Source organism: Dioszegia hungarica (assembly GCF_025882075.1).
Source record: "Dioszegia hungarica strain PDD-24b-2 chromosome Unknown MKK02contig_32, whole genome shotgun sequence".
Lineage (NCBI taxonomy): Eukaryota > Fungi > Basidiomycota > Tremellomycetes > Tremellales > Bulleribasidiaceae > Dioszegia > Dioszegia hungarica.
In genome coordinates, this window is record NW_026515781.1 from 1,039,026 (window position 1) to 1,060,659 (window position 21,634).

At 57.0% G+C, this 21,634-nt stretch overlaps 12 protein-coding genes across 12 annotated transcripts; 7 read left to right on the forward strand and 5 right to left on the reverse strand.

Moving 5' to 3' along the window:
* Window positions 1-1,650: 1,650 nt before the first annotated feature.
* On the forward strand, window positions 1,651-6,408 carry MKK02DRAFT_41714 (cortical protein marker for cell polarity-domain-containing protein; the record flags this gene model as incomplete). The annotated part of the gene is made up of 5 exons (XM_053091674.1): window positions 1,651-2,651; window positions 2,697-2,926; window positions 2,969-4,998; window positions 5,042-6,077; window positions 6,368-6,408. 5 exons carry the CDS (start codon window positions 1,651-1,653, stop codon window positions 6,406-6,408), a joined length of 4,338 nt encoding a protein of 1,445 aa, XP_052941845.1.
* A 131-nt stretch (window positions 6,409-6,539) lies between these two features.
* MKK02DRAFT_35728 (Alpha/beta hydrolase family-domain-containing protein) lies at window positions 6,540-8,190 on the forward strand (the record flags this gene model as incomplete). Its single annotated transcript, XM_053089250.1, has 4 exons — window positions 6,540-7,046; window positions 7,105-7,472; window positions 7,532-8,030; window positions 8,080-8,190. 4 exons carry the CDS (start codon window positions 6,540-6,542, stop codon window positions 8,188-8,190), a joined length of 1,485 nt encoding a protein of 494 aa, XP_052941846.1.
* Window positions 8,191-8,632: 442 nt separating this feature from the next.
* Window positions 8,633-9,286, forward strand: MKK02DRAFT_41716 (uncharacterized protein; the record flags this gene model as incomplete). Its single annotated transcript, XM_053091675.1, has 1 exon — window positions 8,633-9,286. The coding sequence occupies one exon, from the start codon at window positions 8,633-8,635 to the stop codon at window positions 9,284-9,286; it is 654 nt and encodes a 217-aa protein (XP_052941847.1).
* Window positions 9,287-9,569: 283 nt separating this feature from the next.
* MKK02DRAFT_41717 (coatomer epsilon subunit-domain-containing protein) lies at window positions 9,570-10,864 on the reverse strand (the record flags this gene model as incomplete). Its single annotated transcript, XM_053091676.1, has 5 exons — window positions 9,570-9,672; window positions 9,748-9,974; window positions 10,037-10,172; window positions 10,218-10,629; window positions 10,819-10,864. 5 exons carry the CDS (start codon window positions 10,862-10,864, stop codon window positions 9,570-9,572), a joined length of 924 nt encoding a protein of 307 aa, XP_052941848.1.
* A 428-nt stretch (window positions 10,865-11,292) lies between these two features.
* Window positions 11,293-12,354, reverse strand: MKK02DRAFT_41718 (uncharacterized protein; the record flags this gene model as incomplete). Its single annotated transcript, XM_053091677.1, has 5 exons — window positions 11,293-11,461; window positions 11,510-11,635; window positions 11,737-12,042; window positions 12,093-12,234; window positions 12,291-12,354. 5 exons carry the CDS (start codon window positions 12,352-12,354, stop codon window positions 11,293-11,295), a joined length of 807 nt encoding a protein of 268 aa, XP_052941849.1.
* Window positions 12,355-13,318: 964 nt separating this feature from the next.
* On the forward strand, window positions 13,319-13,692 carry MKK02DRAFT_41719 (uncharacterized protein; the record flags this gene model as incomplete). The annotated part of the gene is made up of 4 exons (XM_053091678.1): window positions 13,319-13,346; window positions 13,394-13,425; window positions 13,476-13,559; window positions 13,612-13,692. The coding sequence occupies 4 exons, from the start codon at window positions 13,319-13,321 to the stop codon at window positions 13,690-13,692; spliced, it is 225 nt and encodes a 74-aa protein (XP_052941850.1).
* Window positions 13,693-13,810: 118 nt separating this feature from the next.
* MKK02DRAFT_31027 (uncharacterized protein) lies at window positions 13,811-14,984 on the reverse strand (the record flags this gene model as incomplete). Its single annotated transcript, XM_053088191.1, has 2 exons — window positions 13,811-14,389; window positions 14,418-14,984. The coding sequence occupies 2 exons, from the start codon at window positions 14,982-14,984 to the stop codon at window positions 13,811-13,813; spliced, it is 1,146 nt and encodes a 381-aa protein (XP_052941851.1).
* A 202-nt stretch (window positions 14,985-15,186) lies between these two features.
* Window positions 15,187-16,363, forward strand: MKK02DRAFT_31028 (uncharacterized protein; the record flags this gene model as incomplete). Its single annotated transcript, XM_053088192.1, has 2 exons — window positions 15,187-15,756; window positions 15,785-16,363. 2 exons carry the CDS (start codon window positions 15,187-15,189, stop codon window positions 16,361-16,363), a joined length of 1,149 nt encoding a protein of 382 aa, XP_052941852.1.
* Window positions 16,364-16,481: 118 nt separating this feature from the next.
* On the reverse strand, window positions 16,482-16,855 carry MKK02DRAFT_41722 (uncharacterized protein; the record flags this gene model as incomplete). Its single annotated transcript, XM_053091679.1, has 4 exons — window positions 16,482-16,562; window positions 16,615-16,698; window positions 16,749-16,780; window positions 16,828-16,855. 4 exons carry the CDS (start codon window positions 16,853-16,855, stop codon window positions 16,482-16,484), a joined length of 225 nt encoding a protein of 74 aa, XP_052941853.1.
* A 964-nt stretch (window positions 16,856-17,819) lies between these two features.
* On the forward strand, window positions 17,820-18,879 carry MKK02DRAFT_21080 (uncharacterized protein; the record flags this gene model as incomplete). Its single annotated transcript, XM_053086360.1, has 5 exons — window positions 17,820-17,883; window positions 17,940-18,081; window positions 18,131-18,493; window positions 18,537-18,662; window positions 18,711-18,879. The coding sequence occupies 5 exons, from the start codon at window positions 17,820-17,822 to the stop codon at window positions 18,877-18,879; spliced, it is 864 nt and encodes a 287-aa protein (XP_052941854.1).
* Window positions 18,880-19,307: 428 nt separating this feature from the next.
* MKK02DRAFT_41724 (coatomer epsilon subunit-domain-containing protein) lies at window positions 19,308-20,602 on the forward strand (the record flags this gene model as incomplete). The annotated part of the gene is made up of 5 exons (XM_053091680.1): window positions 19,308-19,353; window positions 19,543-19,954; window positions 20,000-20,135; window positions 20,198-20,424; window positions 20,500-20,602. The coding sequence occupies 5 exons, from the start codon at window positions 19,308-19,310 to the stop codon at window positions 20,600-20,602; spliced, it is 924 nt and encodes a 307-aa protein (XP_052941855.1).
* Window positions 20,603-20,885: 283 nt separating this feature from the next.
* On the reverse strand, window positions 20,886-21,539 carry MKK02DRAFT_41725 (uncharacterized protein; the record flags this gene model as incomplete). The annotated part of the gene is made up of 1 exon (XM_053091681.1): window positions 20,886-21,539. The coding sequence occupies one exon, from the start codon at window positions 21,537-21,539 to the stop codon at window positions 20,886-20,888; it is 654 nt and encodes a 217-aa protein (XP_052941856.1).
* Between the last annotated feature and the right edge of the window lie 95 nt (window positions 21,540-21,634).

Genomic DNA, 21,634 nt, shown 5'->3' on the forward strand with positions numbered 1-21,634 from the left:
TCCACCAATCCTACGGGGCTATAAAGTTGAGACACCACTTTCGCCCGTCCTTTGACATCAGCTGCTCCAGTCTGGCGACTCTGGCCTGAGTGTCGGCATCTGACGTGCTCGAGCACATCAAGGGAGGGTCCGACTGAAAGGCTTGCTGACACGTCTCAATTGAGCCCTCCTTTGGCCTCGCCCCCCGTATAGCAGGACAAGCAGGACACCGGCCGCACTGGAGCGATTCTCGCATCCCTCAGGCGTCCCCCGTGGTTGCAGAAGAGGCGACAATATTCTATAACTTCCGCCCCTCTCTGCATCCAATGTCCATCACTTGCCACCGTCACCCTTTACTACCACCACTCAGCACCCTTACCCTTCCTGCTGACTACCACTGAGCCGCTCTGTCTGTCAATGTCACTTGCTACCGATCCCATCATCACCTGGAAAGAGGTTGATACCTACTTCAAGACGAGGCTGACCGGCCCCGGTACAGTCCAGGACGCTGAGGAGGCGAAAGCGAAAGTCCTATCCTTCATCGAGCGGAGCGACAAGATCACCCACGAGGGCGTGAGGCGGCGCGTGTTGGACGTGATCGCAGAGAAAGCCGGCAATCTGATTACTTCCGACGAATTGGAGAAGAAGCCGCGCGTGTTCCTTGATGTGTCGACCCTTTGTGAGCATCCTCCCTCCATTTTCATTTGCGTCACCTCGTTGCCCTCCGCATACGCTGATCAAGCATCAGCGGAACAGCATCAGGAGAGCCTGCATTATGAGGTATCCAGAATGATGAGCGAGACCTACAAGAGCCCCAATGACACCCACTCATTCTGGGACTGGCCGACTGATATCGCAAAACACATCGAGGCGGAAAGGACTGCAGAAAATGGGAGCTGGAGAGGTCTCGATGAAGGAAAGGTCGAAGAGGTCGCAGATCACCTGGCTTGGATGACGAGTGTCGTTCGCAAGCGAAGACGAGAGCCGTGACAGTACCGAGGCGCGCTGCCCAGCTCTTATCCGTCCGTCCTGGTGGGACTGACAGAAATTTGGAAGGCGCCTGGATCGATTGGGAGTCTACTAGAAATGTGAAGCACTTGATATACTTTGCGCCTTGTCCCCTCTGATGCCAGCCTATTGGGAGCTATTAGTTACCAGCCCAGACGACCCCAGCTGAGTCCAGCCGATGACGGCAGAGCTTGTTTCAGATGTGCCACTTTTGAAGGCGCGTCGCGTCTGAAATTTGGTTCCGAGGCTACTGAACCTTGTTGCTGTGCCTCGTCACTCAACAAACTATCCTCAGCCACTCGTCCACTTCGAACACACCCATCTCTCCCCTTTCCCGCCCTCGCAGAGGCATTCCGTATACCCCTTCTATCTACACGAAGAGGCCCCGTCGATACCCCACGCGCGACCCGTCCCCGTCGCGTTGTTTTTCATCCCTTCACATTTCGACCGGGTTGTTGTTTCACTTCTTCCCCTCGAGACAAATCAGAACTCCGACTACGACATTCGCATTCCAACCACTTTGGACACCTCCACTCATTGTCGCCTCTACGCCTGCATTATCCGGACACGCGATAGCAGGATATGCATGCTGCCAATCTTTCACACTCTCTACGATAAACAACCGCTCGACGCTCGGACATCAGCGTTCGCACCCCTTTCAACATGTCGCGCCAACCTATCCTCCTCGCTATCCTCCTCCCCTTCATCCTTCCTGTCCTCGGCGGTACCCCGGCGCCAGCCTCCCTGCCTGCGGTAGACTTTTCGCGGATGGGAACGGTCGGGCTCGGCGGATCTTTCGCGGGGCTCGACTGGTGGTCCGAGCAAAGTCCGTTCGCTTCGGCTTCATCATCCTCGTCGTCAACACCCCGGTTCTCGGCGGAAGGAGATACGGTGTTCCTGCGGGCCGGAGATGGCGGGTACAGGCCAATAGGGGTGACGAGCGCGGGAGGGGTGGTGAATGATGTGTGCTGGATATCGGGGGAGGGGAATGGAACGATATACGTTGGAGGGTCCTTCACGGCCATAGGTGGTCAGACGACCTCCAATCTGGCAGCGTACTCGCTGTCTACCTCACAGTGGCGGACGATAGGGTCGGGGCTGTCAGGACCGGTCAATACGCTGTCGTGCGATTCGGACAGGAAGGAGGTCTGGATAGGAGGGCAGTTTCAGGGGCCAAACGGAAACAGGAGCAACATCGCGCTCTGGTCGACATCCTCGTCGTCATGGCAGGCCATCCCCTTCACCGGGCTGAATGGTCCGGTATCGACCATCTCTCGAAACCCTTCCAACTCGAACCTCTTCTTTGGCGGGTCCTTCTCAACCACTTACTCCTCCAACTCCACGCGCAACATCACTTCCAACTACACCTCTACACCCTCAGCACCCTCCAATACCTCCACAATCGGCAACTCCGGCTTCCTCACACCCGTCACGCTTCCTGCGTCCAGCAGCGCGGAAGGGCAATTAACAATCACGGCGGGACCTGCGACAGCGGACCCAAGATACAATGACCCGCGAGTCATGCTATGTCCGGGAAGCGGGACCTGGCTGGCGGTGGAGAATCAGGTGTCGGATGTGAACCTGCTTGGATACAACTTTTGGAGGGCGTCAGGAGCAAGGGTACGGAATGGGTTGGTAGAAGGCAGAGGGACGACCACTTTCTGGTGAGTAGCACGTTTTGCGGGCTGTAGATTTAGCTGACGCTCCAGTCTAACGAGCATACCCGACAATCTGCAACTCAACATGACGTATACCGACCCCAAGACCGGCAAGAATGCGACCTGTTGGGATCATTGCCCCTTGTCAACCGATCCTAGCGTCGGAGGACAGGACTTTGTCTTTACGGATGGACCGAGGAATATGACAGGGCTGCAGATGCAGCTCAAGACGTGGATCGGACAGGGCGCGGGACTGAGTAGTGTGGAGCTGTTGTCGCCAGGTAAGCATTTCGCGTTACCATGTGGACTTGGCTGATTTGAAGGTGCATTTGCTTCGTCCTCCTCGGATGGCAACTCAGGTGTTTGCCCCGGCGCAAGTACCTCATCGGTTCAACGCACCGGCGACTGGACACAAGGGACAGTCCACACCTCCATCGCCGCTACGGTCGCCTACTACATCAAAGCACAAGTTGCAAATCCTCCACCCAACTACCCCTCGGTCACATTCTATCCCCAAGTCTCCTCCGCGGGGTATTACGACGTCTACCTCCCAATCCCGGCGTGCTCCAAGACCGAGGATTGTGGCAGCCGCACCACCGTCGACATGACCATCTTCCCCCGCGCGGACGGTCAGGGCTATACCAGCACCATCTCTCAGGTCACCGATACCGACCGAAGCATCCTCATCTTCTCTGGCTGGATGGACAAAACCAGCTCCGACTTTTCAGCTACGGTCATGCTCGCCCTCGCTCGGCAGCCGGACGGGACTGGATCGGGGCGTTTGTCTATCGTGGCTCAAAGCGTCGAGCTCGTCCTTACCGGCATTGGCAGCCCCGGCCAGACTCCTCAGACCAGTACTGGCGGAATCGTCGGTCAGAACGGGACTATAGTGACCAATACCACTCGCGTCGGCAGCTCCAGCCAAGCAAGCTCTTTCGGCGTCTTTGAGTGGGCGCGAGGCGGGACGGTCAACGCCGCGAGCGGGTCTTTGCCCAACGCAACAGAGACCGCTCTCATTCGGGTCGGCTTCGCGTTGAGCTCGGCACGGAACGGGTCCGCCGGCGCCAGCGGGTGGGTAGTCAATGCTGTCGTGCCGGTCGGAAACACCATTTACGTCGGCGGTCAATTCGCACGAACGGGCAACTGGAGTAACGTTCTATCCATCGATACAGCCTCAAACACCACCGCTTCCCTGCCGGAGGGCGGACTGAATGGGGTTGTCCATACCGCGGTCGCTATCGGCCAGAACGTATACTTCGGCGGCAACTTTACCGGTACCGCCACCGGGAGCAATGCCAAGTTCCGCCATATCGTCCGGTATGACACCTCGGCCAAGTCCTGGTCGGCCATTGGCGGCGGGGTCGACGGGGCCGTCACTGCCTTGTCAGTCAGCAACAACCAGCTCATGGTTGTCGGGAACTTCACCAGCGTCCTTGCTGCAGATGGCTCGTCCACCTCAACAGGCGGATATGCTATCTACGACACCTCCTCTTCATCCTGGTCTACCTCGGGCGTCCTTTTCGGCACGCTGTCCGCAGCATCTCCAGTCGGAAACGGGAACACCATCCTCGCTGGTCGCGTTCTTGGCGCGAGTAGTAACTCGGTGAACGGCATCGCGCTGCTATCAACCGGCTCGAACGGTGCGGAGATCTCCACCCTCCAAGGTGTTACGTTCTCCTCGACCGGGTCTGGCGCGTCCGCTTCTGCTCCCGCCAAGAGAAGCCTTCAGCCTCGGCATCAGCCGCCGAATTGGATTTCTCGCCTATCCGCCGTCCTAGCTCCCGTTGTCACGCGCGACCTCCTCCCTCGCGCCCCTGCACCGGCAATTCCCGCAGCCACCGCTGTCGCTCCAGCTGTTCTCGCCGGCGGGTTCTGGACCAACTCGTCCGCCAGCAGTCGACCCCAGATCACCATCCTTGGCGGCAACTTCTCAACCACCAACAACAATATCGGCGGACTCGGTTTCTACGCCAACAACGCGCTTTCAGGACCTACTCCTTCGGTCCGAGGTGTAGTCCGTACCCTCGCGGTAATTGGCGACACGGTCTACGCCGCAGGATCAGGCGTCAACGTCACAGGCGTTGGATCTGGGCTGGTCGCGTATGACCTGGCGAAAGGACAGTGGTCCTCGAGTCGTATCCCAGCTCTGAACGCGCAGACCGGATCGGCCCTGGTCATTGATGTCATTAAGCAGAGGGAGTCTACCAACACGGTGGTGGTGGCTGGCAACTTTGGGTCGGCGGGGAGTCTGGCGTGTGCGGCGGTGTGCCTGTGGGACACGGGAAGCGCGCAGTGGAGTAGTCCCGGTGGCGGGCTGTCGAGCGGGGAAGTCAGGGCTATCGACTTTGCGGGCGTAAGTTCTATCACTGCTTCTTGCTACTTGTGCTGATCTGCAGAACGAACACGACGTCCTGGTCGCAGCTGGCTCCTTCGTGCTTCCCTCTGGCGAGACCTCGTACCTCGCCTCGTACACCTTCTCCGAGGCAGCGTGGCGTCCGCTCGGCTCGCTGCCTGGCCCGGCACTCGCCGTGGCGGTCGATAACAAGAACGCCTCGTCCATCTATGCTGCCGGCTACTCTACCTCGGACAACACTCCTTACCTATCCCAGTGGACCGGCAACTCCTGGACCGCCCAAAACTCCTCACTCCTTCCCGGATCCATCGTCAGCCAGCTCGCCTTCGTCCCGCTGCAAAAGGAACACACCGGGACCGGACTCATGGAGCGGGACCGTATGCTCATGATGTCTGGGAACCTCTACCTTGACTCTGTCGGAAATGCCACTTCGGCGCTGTATGATGGGTCCCGGTCATACCCCTACCTCGCGGGTATCAGCTCGGGTGGAGGTCTCGCCGGCTCGTCCAACCTCTTCTGGTCGGAGAGCTCTTTCGACTTTACGATCCGACGATACCTTGCCGTCGGGCTGGTCGTCCTGGTCGCTATGGCGATCGCTACCGGTCTCATTCTGCTCCTTATACTCCTCTTCCTGCTCATCGGTTACTGCCTCCGCCGGAAAGAACGGAAGCGCCCCCACCAAGAGATGTACAATAAGGACCCGGCGGACCTCGACAACGGCAGTGATATCTCCTCGACGCACCAGAATGTCCTTCATACCGTCCAGAATGCGATCGAGGCGACTTTGATCGGTGCCACGCCCGCAGCGACCATTGCGGCGGCCAAGCACCGGTCCAGGGAGACTCGGGATTCCGGAGTGAGCGATTATGCGGGAGCCGGGGATGATGAGGAGGAGTCGGAAGAAGGAGGGAGGGAGACGACGATGCGGTATGACTTTGATGGGCCGGATCTCCAACCAGGGGAGATGAGTGTACGGGCGGGACAGAGGGTGATTGTCCTGGATGATCAGCAGAGTGAGGAGTGGTGGTATTGCCGAGAACCGGTCAGCGGGCGGGAAGGAGTTGTGCCTGCGACTTATGGTGAGTTTCTGGAATCTCCTTCATCCCGCAAGACACATACTGATAGCTATAGTCTGGTAGAGCGGGGATGATCAGTATACATCATGAACATATTGAACCTTTACGACCCCTTAACGACTATTACCTAGGAAAGACTTATAATTCTGCCAAACCAAAACCACCTTCTTCGTATCTCTGATTTTGACCATCTCTTTTACTGAGACTTTTGACCGCGGTCCAGCTAGCTTGAACCCGGCGTGTGCATGCCTTAGACTGCCAATGCATACCATATCTTGTGCTGCTATCGATAGGCCCGGGAGGATCGGTCATCGGGCCCATCGGGCACGGGTAAAGGCGATAGCCGAAGGAATTTGAAGTCGAATTTTGCTTTGGGTGGACTTGCGTTCTTGCACTTCGCACAGGAGGATGAGACCCGCCCTGACGCTATTGAGAGCATTACCGAAGCTTTCAGCTCATCGCCAGATGTCGACTCAGGTCCAGAAAGCAGTCGGCAAGAACCCCTCGTACGCTCGCCCACCACAGCCGAGCTCGGTCGTCCCCGTAGTCCCTCCGCCCCCTTACATCCCCTACACCTCCCCTCCCACTTCCTCTCTCCCACCTCCGCGCCTTCCTGATCGACCACCAATAGCAGACGTCCCAGCCGGATGGACGCGGACGTCCCATATCGTCCCTGCTGCCTATCCGAGGCGGTTCAATGACTCATTCGGTTCCCTCCGGCGCGAGAGCAAGCCGTTCCAGCTCGAACCGCCCAAGCAGGGCGAGACGAAAGAAGAGCGATTGGCTCGGAATGAGGGAGAGGCGCGGGAGTGTCTTAGGCAGCGGTTCGATGCGAGAGGATTCGAGAATGGGGCGGCAGGGAAGGGAGAGGGGTTATTTATGGCTGGAGAGCGGTGGAGGAGGGATGGGGCTAGCGAAGGGGTTGAGGGGGTCACGTTGGTTGTGACGCACGCAAATGGCTTCCATAAAGAGGTGAGTTTAGCTGCTTGGGTCATCTGCATTTCTAGGATCAGATCAGCTGAGACCGTAGAGCTGGCATCCGACTCTCCGGAGACTGCTCGAAGCAGACGCATTTGACCCGTCCGATACCTTCGGCGAGCCCGCGCTCAGGCGGACATCGGCTTCATCTTCATCGAGTACGAAGAAGACACAGGTGGACGAGATATGGCTCTTTGACGACGTGCATCACGCTGCGTCAATAGACCTGAATGCGGACCGGATTGGCGGAGTGCACGGATGGAGCGACGGCGGGAGGGATATCGTCAACTTCCTACAGCACGTCTATGGAAGCGAAGGGGAGCAGTATCCCGATCAGGAGGTGCTGACGTGGAGGGAAGGGAAGGCAACCAAGAGGAGGAAGGTGATCGGAGTGGGACATTCAGTCGGCGGGAACGCGTTGTGGGTGATCGCTTCCAGCTGCAGGGCTCATGCAGTGTTCTAGCAGCTGATACTGTCAGGGTCCAAGCAGCCGCCGAAGCTCCACAACTCTTCCACGGTATCTTCCTCGTCGAGCCCATGTGTCCTGCACACCACCCGCCCCGGTCGACCCTCAAGCTCGACGCCAACTTCTCCAAGGTCTGGCCACTCGTCAATGCTGCCGCTCGACGCCGGTCAGATTGGCCTACTCTGGACGATGCCGCGAAAGTCCGCTCTTCGCCTTTCTACGCGAGTTGGCACGAAGAAACTTGGGCACTATATCTCTCACACGGGTTTGTTCCCCTGCCAGGACAGGATGGGGCAGTCCAGCTCGCTACGCCGGCCTGGGCGGAAGGGTGTGTCTTTGCGGAGCCGACAGGCATAGCGGAGGGGTGGGACAGGCTGGCGCAGCTGGATGTTCCGGTGGGGTTCTTGATGGCGGGAGATAGCCGGTCGACGCAGGGCGATGAGGCGACGGCGCGGATGGTGTGGAGGCCGAAGCTCGGCTCGAATGAGCGGGTCATGGATGGTGGTCACTTGGTGAGTCGGCGTCAAACTGTAGTGAGGGGAACAGCGCTGATACCCTTAGCTCGTCCAGGAGAAGCCAGACGAGGTGGCTGACGCGCTTCATCGCTTCATTGGCGGCCTGTCGGAGGGCATTCTGACCGTTCGGGACGTCCTATCTCAAGCCAAGATGTGATGTCACTTGCGAGCGACCCTGTCATGGCAGGCTGGGGCCATCGATATGGCTGTTGCCATGACTTCTCTGGCTCAAACCCTGCTTACGATCTTGTCATAATTGCCCGCCTTGTGACCAGCTGAATGTCCGCAAAGTCACCGGTTTCACGCATATCTTACTGCTAATTACGCGAGACTGAGCTGCTGGCTCATCGGGTTGATCTACCTGACGCCCCCTCACAGCTGACAGGACGTAGCAGAATCTCTTGGAGCACCTCGCGCGTTGTGACTGCGCATGAACAACAGATGAGGAAAAGGATTTCGCCCCTGGACCGAACGCGTCTGGTCCCTGACATCCTTTATGGCTAGACCACCTCGACTTACTCGAGCTAGGCATGCGATTAAATGCCCGCCCCTGCGTCCCCAACTCTGAACATCATCTTCCCCCGCTTCATATTGTCATCATGGTCAATAATACCACGTCTACGATGACTGACAACAAGCCTTACATGACTGATGCCGTGAGCAAGCTCCTCTGCACGATCGAAGACGCGCGGGCATCCGGTACCGCTGTGGACCCCGCCAACGTCAAGACTCTCCTCACACTCAGCGAGGGTCTCGCAACGAACGGTCGATTCGACCTCATTGGATCACTCCTCGCTGCGGGCGCCATTACCGCGGCTGAGTCCGGGAATCTCAAGCCTTTCTTCACGGCTCAGACCCAGGGGGCTACAACGAGCCTTACTCAGACCATGAGGAAGTTGTGGTATGGGTCTGAAAAGCATCGCCACCAGGAGAAATGGACTCGGACCTTGGCTGAGATCCGGGAGTACATGCTCACTGACGCTGAAGATCATCCGGAGAGACTGCTCTGCTACTGGTCGTCGCCGCGCGAGGTGGACCGCTACCTCAGCGACATGAAGAACGAGGCGGGCGGCTTTCTGCGGACTCATCCCATCAGCAGGGAGGGAAGGGACTTGCTCTGTCATCATATTGCGCACGATGCGCGCAGGCTTGGTCTGCTGGAGACTCAGGCGGCCACGGGGTGTGAGGGCGTGACGGTGGCAGATATGGAGTCAGATGAGGGTTGGTGCAGCGTGGCGTTGCCTTTGCGATGATCGGCTCTGAAGTCATCTCCCACTTTGTACCTTCGTATCATTCGCTCGATTAGCATGTATGAGTCCATACCGTATCAGCCAAGCCAAAATGTTCGCTGTTTGCTTTGATGTCATCCGGGTGTCAGCCAGACGCTCCGGGCCTGGGGAAAGTGTACACCATATATTGTGGACCTCCAAATCAGGTTTGGTGCAGCTAGAGTAACTAACGTTGGCTGACTGGTATGTGCATCACAAAAGAAGCCATGACGTGAGCCAATGAACCGTGCATGTCCCATATACCATCTTACGCTGCAATGCCAAATTTACCAGCAGCCTCGTCAAATAAGCTCGATTTCGCCGCCAGATCAAGCGCGAAAGGGTGTGATGGTGCAGCTGCGGAGAGCTTGCTGGGAGGCGTCAGCACAATGTCACTCCATCTGCGTTGAACCCCTCGCAGTCGTCGTCGTCGGTCCGTCACTTACCTCGCATACCCCTCCAACCCCAAGCTTGTCCCCACCGCCAATACATCCCCATCCTTGTCCCCGCCGTCCCTTTGAAGCGCCTCCTGGATATCCGCCTTAGCCTCCTCCACGTGTGTGAGCAAGAGATGAGCGGCCGCATGGCCTGCGAGCACAGGTCCAGTTCGGCCGGAGGGGAGCTGGTAGAGCTCTTCAAAGTAGTAGTAGGATTGGTGCAGAGGTCGAGCGCCCTAATTATCAGCTACTGCTGCTTATCATGACGGAAGTAGCCGAAGCAGCAGCGGATACTTACGGTCTTGAGTCCGATCCAAGCTTCCATGGCCTGGATCAGGGTCGAATCATTCCCGATCTTCTTGGCGGACTGATAGGTGCTCTGCGCGAGGTCACGGCGGTCCAGCGACAGAAGGAGCTGTACCAGAAGCGCAAGGCTATATTGTCAGCTTGTCATCGCTCTCACAGACGTTGTAGCTCACCACTCCAGGTCAGTCTTAGCCGAACCCTCCGTAAGCGTAGCCACCGCCTCCTCCTTCTCCCCCTCTAAAATGAACAGCGTCCCCGCCATGACCCTGACCACCCCCTCTTCGATCTTCCGCTCCTCCGATCCCTCCTCTTCCGTCTCGTACTCCAAGACAAGATCCCTCACTTCATCTACTACGCCCGCGCGCCCCGACTCTGAGGTCAGGTACGTAGCGAGCGCAGCGACGGCCTTGGCAGCCGGTGAGGGGGCGCTTTCTGCGAGGAAAGGCTTGAGGACGGCTTGAGCGGCGGAGATGGACGGAGGGGAGAGGGCGAGGTTTGCACGGGCGATATAGAGCGCGCGGGGGAGGGCGTCGGCGGAGGAGTCGGAGGGTGAGTGGGGCTGGGATGAGGCTTCGGTTATACAGGCTAGGCAAGAATCAGCATATCTCTTAAGTTATACCATGTTGATGTGTCCGGCGATGGTCTCTCATGCTACAGCGGGAGGGATAGCATACCTTTGTAGGAAGCTAAGAGAATTAGCTGACGTTCTCATACAAGAACGCGATCCGGAACGTGTCGTCCCGGAACTCAGAAAGCAGCCGAACGACGACATACCCTGGTAGAAAAGCTGTTTCACGTGGTATAGCGAGTCGGCTTCCATCTTATTGCTTGTCTGTCGGATACTTTGTAGGTTGGTAATGATGTAGTTGGGATGAAAAGGCAGAAGTGAGCGTCGACTGAGATGCTCGTTGAGCTTTGCTCCGCATTCCGCGTCGCGTTGGCAGGTCCGTGCGTCCTTGTTCAGCTCACCACGCCCAGCAGGCCGTCGGCGTGGCCATGCAAGGAGTCGAACGAGCCCACGCAGTGATCAAGGGGTCTTCGGAGGTCTGAGGGATTCCAAGGTATGCAGAGCATTGCATAGGACCCTCAAGGGCAGGGGCAATGTAACGCCTCTATAGACAAGGTACCCCGACTCCCTTCTATGTCCCGCCTCCTCAATCAGTGAGCCCCGTATCCGTGTATGTACAAGCTGATCCGTCTATATTTACCAGGATATATGCTACTATGGTCCCTCTCTTGACTCCCTCGCTAGTCATCGCTTGCTTCCTGAGCGGCACGTCTTGCCGCCTTGGCCTGGGCTGCAGCGAACGCCTCCTCGGCCTCTTTCTGATTATCGATCCACCGGAATTTGGTTGATGGGTAGGTCGTTTGAGAGGCAGCTTCGGCGTCGGCAAAGAAGAAGACGAGCCCTGGGGCGCTGTGATATCAGTGATGAGCTTGCACAACAAGTAGACGTGCGACTTACGCTGGTCTGACGCGAGAGCAAGGGAGTCCTGTTTCCGGTGTATCGAGAATAGAGTGGAGCATCTCCTGCTTCTCGGCACCGGATACGACAAACACTGCTCGGTAGCAATGTGTGAAGACGGGCAGACTGGACAATGAGCTCTGTCCACTTCCGCCAAACAAAGACTCACGTCATGGTTATCCGCCTCTTGGGCCCTCTCGGCGCATCCTCCATAAAGCTGGACCCACGCATCCCTTTCACTGAGAATCTCATGACCCGGGAACAAACTCGCCGTCTCCCCATCTGGTCCCATTCCCAGCAACATGAGGTCGAACACGGGATATCGTGCCGCATTTGACGCAGCAAAGTGCTGGATCAATTGCTTCTCGTATTGGTCCGCCAGCTCCTCAATATCGTCAAGGAGCGAAGGATCTATCGTGTGGATCTGGGATGGGGGAATAGGGACGGTGGAGAGGAAAGAGAGGTAGTTGGAGTGGTAATTTGAGTCGTCGGAGTCGAGGGGTACGGCGGCTTCATCGCAGAAGAAGACCTCCCTGGGAGTGTCAGTCACCATCAGAGTTCATAAGGTCTGGAATGGCTTTACCATTTGTCCCATTGTACGTCCTTTTGTCCTACCAGTCCCCTCAAGTTTGCAGCAAGTGTTCCTCTTGACAGGGCAATGGTGAATTTGCCTCTCTTCTCTACTGCATCGCGCTGAGCTTTGACGACAAAGTTGGCTAAAGAGTCTGATATGATCAGCTATGTCCCGTCCTGACCGAGCGAAGGAAGCGAGCTAGCTCACCGACTAAGACGTCGTTGGACGGGAAAGAGTAGAAGACGGGAGGTGCGGGAGGTTGAGGGGGCATTTTGGTGGATGAGGAAGAAGTGGGTGGAGTGATGAGGGGGAGATGGGTTCTGGCGAGTAAGACCGGTCGCTCTGTCCTTGGTCACGAGTCAAGTGGCTTGCCGTGAAAGGTGGTTGTAGAAGGGGTCCTTGGATAACGTCAAGGAATTGATTGAACGCGTGAATTCCCCCTTGACTCGGAATTGGCTGATAGTGCGGAGGTAGACGGAGCGGACTCGGTCGGCGTCGTCTGGGGCCGCGGGGGAGCTTCCTGCCTGGAGGCTTCGGCTGCGTATGCTTGGCCTCAGAGCGGGAGCGGGCTTGCCTAGCGCCGAAGGAGGAGGAATGCTCAGCCGGTCGGCGAGGCGAGATATCCCTGGAAAGCGGTGCAGAGCTCTCTTTAGGGTCCTTGCGAAAGATTCTTTTTGTTTCGCTATGGATGGGTGGTGGCAGGGAACGATGGACGAGTGGGAGGGGAGCTATGTGTTGCGGTGGTGGTATATGCTATGAGGTAGAGAAGATAGAAGATGGATGATGCTGGAATGGCTGACAGCTAGTGGGGAATCCCTTTTCTTGCCGCTTTCGGCAATTTACAGATCTATCGTTACGTAAATGCGGCTGCAGTCCCGTGCGTCCGTTACCGTTGTTGCTGCAGCAGCCGATGGTCCGCGATCGGTGGAGGTGTACTCACCACTATACATACCGCAGCTAGCTCATACACCCCCTAGGGAACTCCTCAGGCATACTACAGCGAGAGCAAGCTACTCAGATTACCAGAAGGGCACAATGTCGGGCCAAATTATGTGGGGAAAGTGAGTATCTACAGCATCCGCTCTCCTCGCTTCCTTGTCGATGTGTTCGGACTGACCGGTCAGGTTCGCCGTATGGTCAACGATCAGTAAGCTCTCAGTCTCAGGGGGTGTCCAGAACGGCTTCGTCTGATCCGCTGCAAACTGCCTGATGAAGGAGCTGATATGGCCGCAGTAATGGCCAGCGGATGGGGTATCATGACATGTGAGTTCGCCATGGCTTTCAGGAGGAACCGCTTGCTGATTCAACAGGGTCCACCCCCACAGAGCAGCAGTTCTACGATGTGCGTCTTCTTTGGATCCTCAGAGCTCCAGGTGTTCGCTGACATATCAGGCATTATCACCCGAATTGAAGCGCAAGATGGACGACGTCAGGGCGCAAAGGGCGGGGAAGAATGAGATCCGGGACAAGCTCGAGGTGAGCTAGTGACATGTCATGTTGATCTCATGACACCAGAGCTGACTTGTAGAGCGCCAGTGCATCAGACCAGGTGGTGTGGGCAGACCAATTCGCCTCGGCAAAGACAAATACCGGGAATCGGAAAGTATAATCGCAGCTGCAGTGCTGAGGATCATTTCAGGTTCGCAGACAAGACCACACATGTACCAATACATCTATAACACATTGCTCACAGTCTGCCACCCTGTCTAATCTAACCTACTCACACCTCACATCACTGCCAATTCGTCAAAGCACTCTTCGCCACATCCCTCAATCCATCGGTTCGTAGGTATCATCCCAACCATCACCGCCCACCTTGGCCAGTGCGCTGGCAACCCACAGACTACTCGATGCGATGTATCCGGCAACGCTCGCCCCGAATCCCAACGTCTTGCCCTGTTTGGTTCAACATCCAGTAAACCGTTCGTAAGCCTCGCCTCAGTAAAGTCTGTCAAGCACGAAGCAGCCTTGGTGACTCGTTCGTCTTCAAGAGCCGAATTCAGAGTGGCGTTGAGGCTCGTGAGCGCGGGTGAAACGTACTCATTGATGCCCGAGTGGAGCGTTTGGCTCTGGTATGCGGAGTACAAGCCGCCAGCGGCGATGAGCGCCCCCAGCCCAGTGAGAGCGCAAGCCTTGGCGGAGGGCAGGTATGAGGACCGTAGAGAATTAGGACCGGCAACCTGCGTGGATCCGTTGTCGTCGTGCGAGGGCAGCGATGGGTTTGCTTGTCGGCCCTTCCCCGCCCTTTGCCGAGTTGTTCGCCCCGTCACTGCCTTCTGTCGGGCTCTTGAGTGACTTGACCGCATCTGGTGACGAGTCATCTTTCCCCCTCACCTTGCCAGCATGATCAGCCAAGGACACCGCCATATCCCCACCGCCAGCCTTGGGCGTCGCCTGGTCTGTGTTTGTGGATCCGGCCCCCTCCCGTGACGTCTTGCTCTGATGTCCTCCCAAGTTACCAGCGCTCCGGATCCTTCGAACCAGGTTGGCAACAGTGTCGAGCTGGGTACCCTTGATTCCTGACGGCCTGGCGCAGATGGTACCGTCAGTATAGGCAGGGTTCAAGAGCCTGTGGACCAGCGGGTGGGGCTCCCGGAGAGGAGTAGTATCACTGGACTCGCTGGCAATCGGTAGTACCGGCTGTGTGCTTTCAGTCCTGACCATGGCCGGCATCTTGGAATCGTTGCTTCTCGGAGGACCTCGCATGACGGGCTTGACGTCTGCCCCGGAATCTTCCTCCTGTACCTGCACGTGGGGACTGGTGGCCGCAGCGAACGCCAAGCGGGCGAGGTGACTTGCCCCACTGTACGTCGCCTTGGTCCCCCACCAAGAAAGTTGACCGGCACCATTGAGGACCCAGGATCCCCCATTGGCAGCATGGCCAGCCCCAGTGCAAGTCATCTCGGGTCAGCGCACTTGGCCAGAGTGGCCAATTGGCGAAACCTTCTGTGTCATCGATATAGCGCGCGTGTGATCTCAATCTGGCAAATCACAATCACTCTAGGGATTGTGTTATGAGAGAGATCCACCGGCGCTATAGGTCGTAATGATACACAGAATGGTTTCGCCAATTGGCCACTCTGGCCAAGTGCGCTGACCCGAGATGCACTTGCACTGGGGCTGGCCATTGCTGCCCAATGGGGGATCCTGGGTCCTCAATGGTGCCGGTCAACTTTCTTGGTGGGGGACCAAGGCGACGTACAGTGGGGCAAGTCACCTCGCCCGCTTGGCGTTCGCTGCGGCCACCAGTCCCCACGTGCAGGTACAGGAGGAAGATTCCGGGGCAGACGTCAAGCCCGTCATGCGAGGTCCTCCGAGAAGCAACGATTCCAAGATGCCGGCCATGGTCAGGACTGAAAGCACACAGCCGGTACTACCGATTGCCAGCGAGTCCAGTGATACTACTCCTCTCCGGGAGCCCCACCCGCTGGTCCACAGGCTCTTGAACCCTGCCTATACTGACGGTACCATCTGCGCCAGGCCGTCAGGAATCAAGGGTACCCAGCTCGACACTGTTGCCAACCTGGTTCGAAGGATCCGGAGCGCTGGTAACTTGGGAGGACATCAGAGCAAGACGTCACGGGAGGGGGCCGGATCCACAAACACAGACCAGGCGACGCCCAAGGCTGGCGGTGGGGATATGGCGGTGTCCTTGGCTGATCATGCTGGCAAGGTGAGGGGGAAAGATGACTCGTCACCAGATGCGGTCAAGTCACTCAAGAGCCCGACAGAAGGCAGTGACGGGGCGAACAACTCGGCAAAGGGCGGGGAAGGGCCGACAAGCAAACCCATCGCTGCCCTCGCACGACGACAACGGATCCACGCAGGTTGCCGGTCCTAATTCTCTACGGTCCTCATACCTGCCCTCCGCCAAGGCTTGCGCTCTCACTGGGCTGGGGGCGCTCATCGCCGCTGGCGGCTTGTACTCCGCATACCAGAGCCAAACGCTCCACTCGGGCATCAATGAGTACGTTTCACCCGCGCTCACGAGCCTCAACGCCACTCTGAATTCGGCTCTTGAAGACGAACGAGTCACCAAGGCTGCTTCGTGCTTGACAGACTTTACTGAGGCGAGGCTTACGAACGGTTTACTGGATGTTGAACCAAACAGGGCAAGACGTTGGGATTCGGGGCGAGCGTTGCCGGATACATCGCATCGAGTAGTCTGTGGGTTGCCAGCGCACTGGCCAAGGTGGGCGGTGATGGTTGGGATGATACCTACGAACCGATGGATTGAGGGATGTGGCGAAGAGTGCTTTGACGAATTGGCAGTGATGTGAGGTGTGAGTAGGTTAGATTAGACAGGGTGGCAGACTGTGAGCAATGTGTTATAGATGTATTGGTACATGTGTGGTCTTGTCTGCGAACCTGAAATGATCCTCAGCACTGCAGCTGCGATTATACTTTCCGATTCCCGGTATTTGTCTTTGCCGAGGCGAATTGGTCTGCCCACACCACCTGGTCTGATGCACTGGCGCTCTACAAGTCAGCTCTGGTGTCATGAGATCAACATGACATGTCACTAGCTCACCTCGAGCTTGTCCCGGATCTCATTCTTCCCCGCCCTTTGCGCCCTGACGTCGTCCATCTTGCGCTTCAATTCGGGTGATAATGCCTGATATGTCAGCGAACACCTGGAGCTCTGAGGATCCAAAGAAGACGCACATCGTAGAACTGCTGCTCTGTGGGGGTGGACCCTGTTGAATCAGCAAGCGGTTCCTCCTGAAAGCCATGGCGAACTCACATGTCATGATACCCCATCCGCTGGCCATTACTGCGGCCATATCAGCTCCTTCATCAGGCAGTTTGCAGCGGATCAGACGAAGCCGTTCTGGACACCCCCTGAGACTGAGAGCTTACTGATCGTTGACCATACGGCGAACCTGACCGGTCAGTCCGAACACATCGACAAGGAAGCGAGGAGAGCGGATGCTGTAGATACTCACTTTCCCCACATAATTTGGCCCGACATTGTGCCCTTCTGGTAATCTGAGTAGCTTGCTCTCGCTGTAGTATGCCTGAGGAGTTCCCTAGGGGGTGTATGAGCTAGCTGCGGTATGTATAGTGGTGAGTACACCTCCACCGATCGCGGACCATCGGCTGCTGCAGCAACAACGGTAACGGACGCACGGGACTGCAGCCGCATTTACGTAACGATAGATCTGTAAATTGCCGAAAGCGGCAAGAAAAGGGATTCCCCACTAGCTGTCAGCCATTCCAGCATCATCCATCTTCTATCTTCTCTACCTCATAGCATATACCACCACCGCAACACATAGCTCCCCTCCCACTCGTCCATCGTTCCCTGCCACCACCCATCCATAGCGAAACAAAAAGAATCTTTCGCAAGGACCCTAAAGAGAGCTCTGCACCGCTTTCCAGGGATATCTCGCCTCGCCGACCGGCTGAGCATTCCTCCTCCTTCGGCGCTAGGCAAGCCCGCTCCCGCTCTGAGGCCAAGCATACGCAGCCGAAGCCTCCAGGCAGGAAGCTCCCCCGCGGCCCCAGACGACGCCGACCGAGTCCGCTCCGTCTACCTCCGCACTATCAGCCAATTCCGAGTCAAGGGGGAATTCACGCGTTCAATCAATTCCTTGACGTTATCCAAGGACCCCTTCTACAACCACCTTTCACGGCAAGCCACTTGACTCGTGACCAAGGACAGAGCGACCGGTCTTACTCGCCAGAACCCATCTCCCCCTCATCACTCCACCCACTTCTTCCTCATCCACCAAAATGCCCCCTCAACCTCCCGCACCTCCCGTCTTCTACTCTTTCCCGTCCAACGACGTCTTAGTCGGTGAGCTAGCTCGCTTCCTTCGCTCGGTCAGGACGGGACATAGCTGATCATATCAGACTCTTTAGCCAACTTTGTCGTCAAAGCTCAGCGCGATGCAGTAGAGAAGAGAGGCAAATTCACCATTGCCCTGTCAAGAGGAACACTTGCTGCAAACTTGAGGGGACTGGTAGGACAAAAGGACGTACAATGGGACAAATGGTAAGCCATTCCAGACCTTATGAACTCTGATGGTGACTGACACTCCCAGGGAGGTCTTCTTCTGCGATGAAGCCGCCGTACCCCTCGACTCCGACGACTCAAATTACCACTCCAACTACCTCTCTTTCCTCTCCACCGTCCCTATTCCCCCATCCCAGATCCACACGATAGATCCTTCGCTCCTTGACGATATTGAGGAGCTGGCGGACCAATACGAGAAGCAATTGATCCAGCACTTTGCTGCGTCAAATGCGGCACGATATCCCGTGTTCGACCTCATGTTGCTGGGAATGGGACCAGATGGGGAGACGGCGAGTTTGTTCCCGGGTCATGAGATTCTCAGTGAAAGGGATGCGTGGGTCAGCTTTATGGAGGATGCGCCGAGAGGGCCCAAGAGGCGGATAACCATGACGTGAGTCTTTGTTTGGCGGAAGTGGACAGAGCTCATTGTCCAGTCTGCCCGTCTTCACACATTGCTACCGAGCAGTGTTTGTCGTATCCGGTGCCGAGAAGCAGGAGATGCTCCACTCTATTCTCGATACACCGGAAACAGGACTCCCTTGCTCTCGCGTCAGACCAGCGTAAGTCGCACGTCTACTTGTTGTGCAAGCTCATCACTGATATCACAGCGCCCCAGGGCTCGTCTTCTTCTTTGCCGACGCCGAAGCTGCCTCTCAAACGACCTACCCATCAACCAAATTCCGGTGGATCGATAATCAGAAAGAGGCCGAGGAGGCGTTCGCTGCAGCCCAGGCCAAGGCGGCAAGACGTGCCGCTCAGGAAGCAAGCGATGACTAGCGAGGGAGTCAAGAGAGGGACCATAGTAGCATATATCCTGGTAAATATAGACGGATCAGCTTGTACATACACGGATACGGGGCTCACTGATTGAGGAGGCGGGACATAGAAGGGAGTCGGGGTACCTTGTCTATAGAGGCGTTACATTGCCCCTGCCCTTGAGGGTCCTATGCAATGCTCTGCATACCTTGGAATCCCTCAGACCTCCGAAGACCCCTTGATCACTGCGTGGGCTCGTTCGACTCCTTGCATGGCCACGCCGACGGCCTGCTGGGCGTGGTGAGCTGAACAAGGACGCACGGACCTGCCAACGCGACGCGGAATGCGGAGCAAAGCTCAACGAGCATCTCAGTCGACGCTCACTTCTGCCTTTTCATCCCAACTACATCATTACCAACCTACAAAGTATCCGACAGACAAGCAATAAGATGGAAGCCGACTCGCTATACCACGTGAAACAGCTTTTCTACCAGGGTATGTCGTCGTTCGGCTGCTTTCTGAGTTCCGGGACGACACGTTCCGGATCGCGTTCTTGTATGAGAACGTCAGCTAATTCTCTTAGCTTCCTACAAAGGTATGCTATCCCTCCCGCTGTAGCATGAGAGACCATCGCCGGACACATCAACATGGTATAACTTAAGAGATATGCTGATTCTTGCCTAGCCTGTATAACCGAAGCCTCATCCCAGCCCCACTCACCCTCCGACTCCTCCGCCGACGCCCTCCCCCGCGCGCTCTATATCGCCCGTGCAAACCTCGCCCTCTCCCCTCCGTCCATCTCCGCCGCTCAAGCCGTCCTCAAGCCTTTCCTCGCAGAAAGCGCCCCCTCACCGGCTGCCAAGGCCGTCGCTGCGCTCGCTACGTACCTGACCTCAGAGTCGGGGCGCGCGGGCGTAGTAGATGAAGTGAGGGATCTTGTCTTGGAGTACGAGACGGAAGAGGAGGGATCGGAGGAGCGGAAGATCGAAGAGGGGGTGGTCAGGGTCATGGCGGGGACGCTGTTCATTTTAGAGGGGGAGAAGGAGGAGGCGGTGGCTACGCTTACGGAGGGTTCGGCTAAGACTGACCTGGAGTGGTGAGCTACAACGTCTGTGAGAGCGATGACAAGCTGACAATATAGCCTTGCGCTTCTGGTACAGCTCCTTCTGTCGCTGGACCGCCGTGACCTCGCGCAGAGCACCTATCAGTCCGCCAAGAAGATCGGGAATGATTCGACCCTGATCCAGGCCATGGAAGCTTGGATCGGACTCAAGACCGTAAGTATCCGCTGCTGCTTCGGCTACTTCCGTCATGATAAGCAGCAGTAGCTGATAATTAGGGCGCTCGACCTCTGCACCAATCCTACTACTACTTTGAAGAGCTCTACCAGCTCCCCTCCGGCCGAACTGGACCTGTGCTCGCAGGCCATGCGGCCGCTCATCTCTTGCTCACACACGTGGAGGAGGCTAAGGCGGATATCCAGGAGGCGCTTCAAAGGGACGGCGGGGACAAGGATGGGGATGTATTGGCGGTGGGGACAAGCTTGGGGTTGGAGGGGTATGCGAGGTAAGTGACGGACCGACGACGACGACTGCGAGGGGTTCAACGCAGATGGAGTGACATTGTGCTGACGCCTCCCAGCAAGCTCTCCGCAGCTGCACCATCACACCCTTTCGCGCTTGATCTGGCGGCGAAATCGAGCTTATTTGACGAGGCTGCTGGTAAATTTGGCATTGCAGCGTAAGATGGTATATGGGACATGCACGGTTCATTGGCTCACGTCATGGCTTCTTTTGTGATGCACATACCAGTCAGCCAACGTTAGTTACTCTAGCTGCACCAAACCTGATTTGGAGGTCCACAATATATGGTGTACACTTTCCCCAGGCCCGGAGCGTCTGGCTGACACCCGGATGACATCAAAGCAAACAGCGAACATTTTGGCTTGGCTGATACGGTATGGACTCATACATGCTAATCGAGCGAATGATACGAAGGTACAAAGTGGGAGATGACTTCAGAGCCGATCATCGCAAAGGCAACGCCACGCTGCACCAACCCTCATCTGACTCCATATCTGCCACCGTCACGCCCTCACACCCCGTGGCCGCCTGAGTCTCCAGCAGACCAAGCCTGCGCGCATCGTGCGCAATATGATGACAGAGCAAGTCCCTTCCCTCCCTGCTGATGGGATGAGTCCGCAGAAAGCCGCCCGCCTCGTTCTTCATGTCGCTGAGGTAGCGGTCCACCTCGCGCGGCGACGACCAGTAGCAGAGCAGTCTCTCCGGATGATCTTCAGCGTCAGTGAGCATGTACTCCCGGATCTCAGCCAAGGTCCGAGTCCATTTCTCCTGGTGGCGATGCTTTTCAGACCCATACCACAACTTCCTCATGGTCTGAGTAAGGCTCGTTGTAGCCCCCTGGGTCTGAGCCGTGAAGAAAGGCTTGAGATTCCCGGACTCAGCCGCGGTAATGGCGCCCGCAGCGAGGAGTGATCCAATGAGGTCGAATCGACCGTTCGTTGCGAGACCCTCGCTGAGTGTGAGGAGAGTCTTGACGTTGGCGGGGTCCACAGCGGTACCGGATGCCCGCGCGTCTTCGATCGTGCAGAGGAGCTTGCTCACGGCATCAGTCATGTAAGGCTTGTTGTCAGTCATCGTAGACGTGGTATTATTGACCATGATGACAATATGAAGCGGGGGAAGATGATGTTCAGAGTTGGGGACGCAGGGGCGGGCATTTAATCGCATGCCTAGCTCGAGTAAGTCGAGGTGGT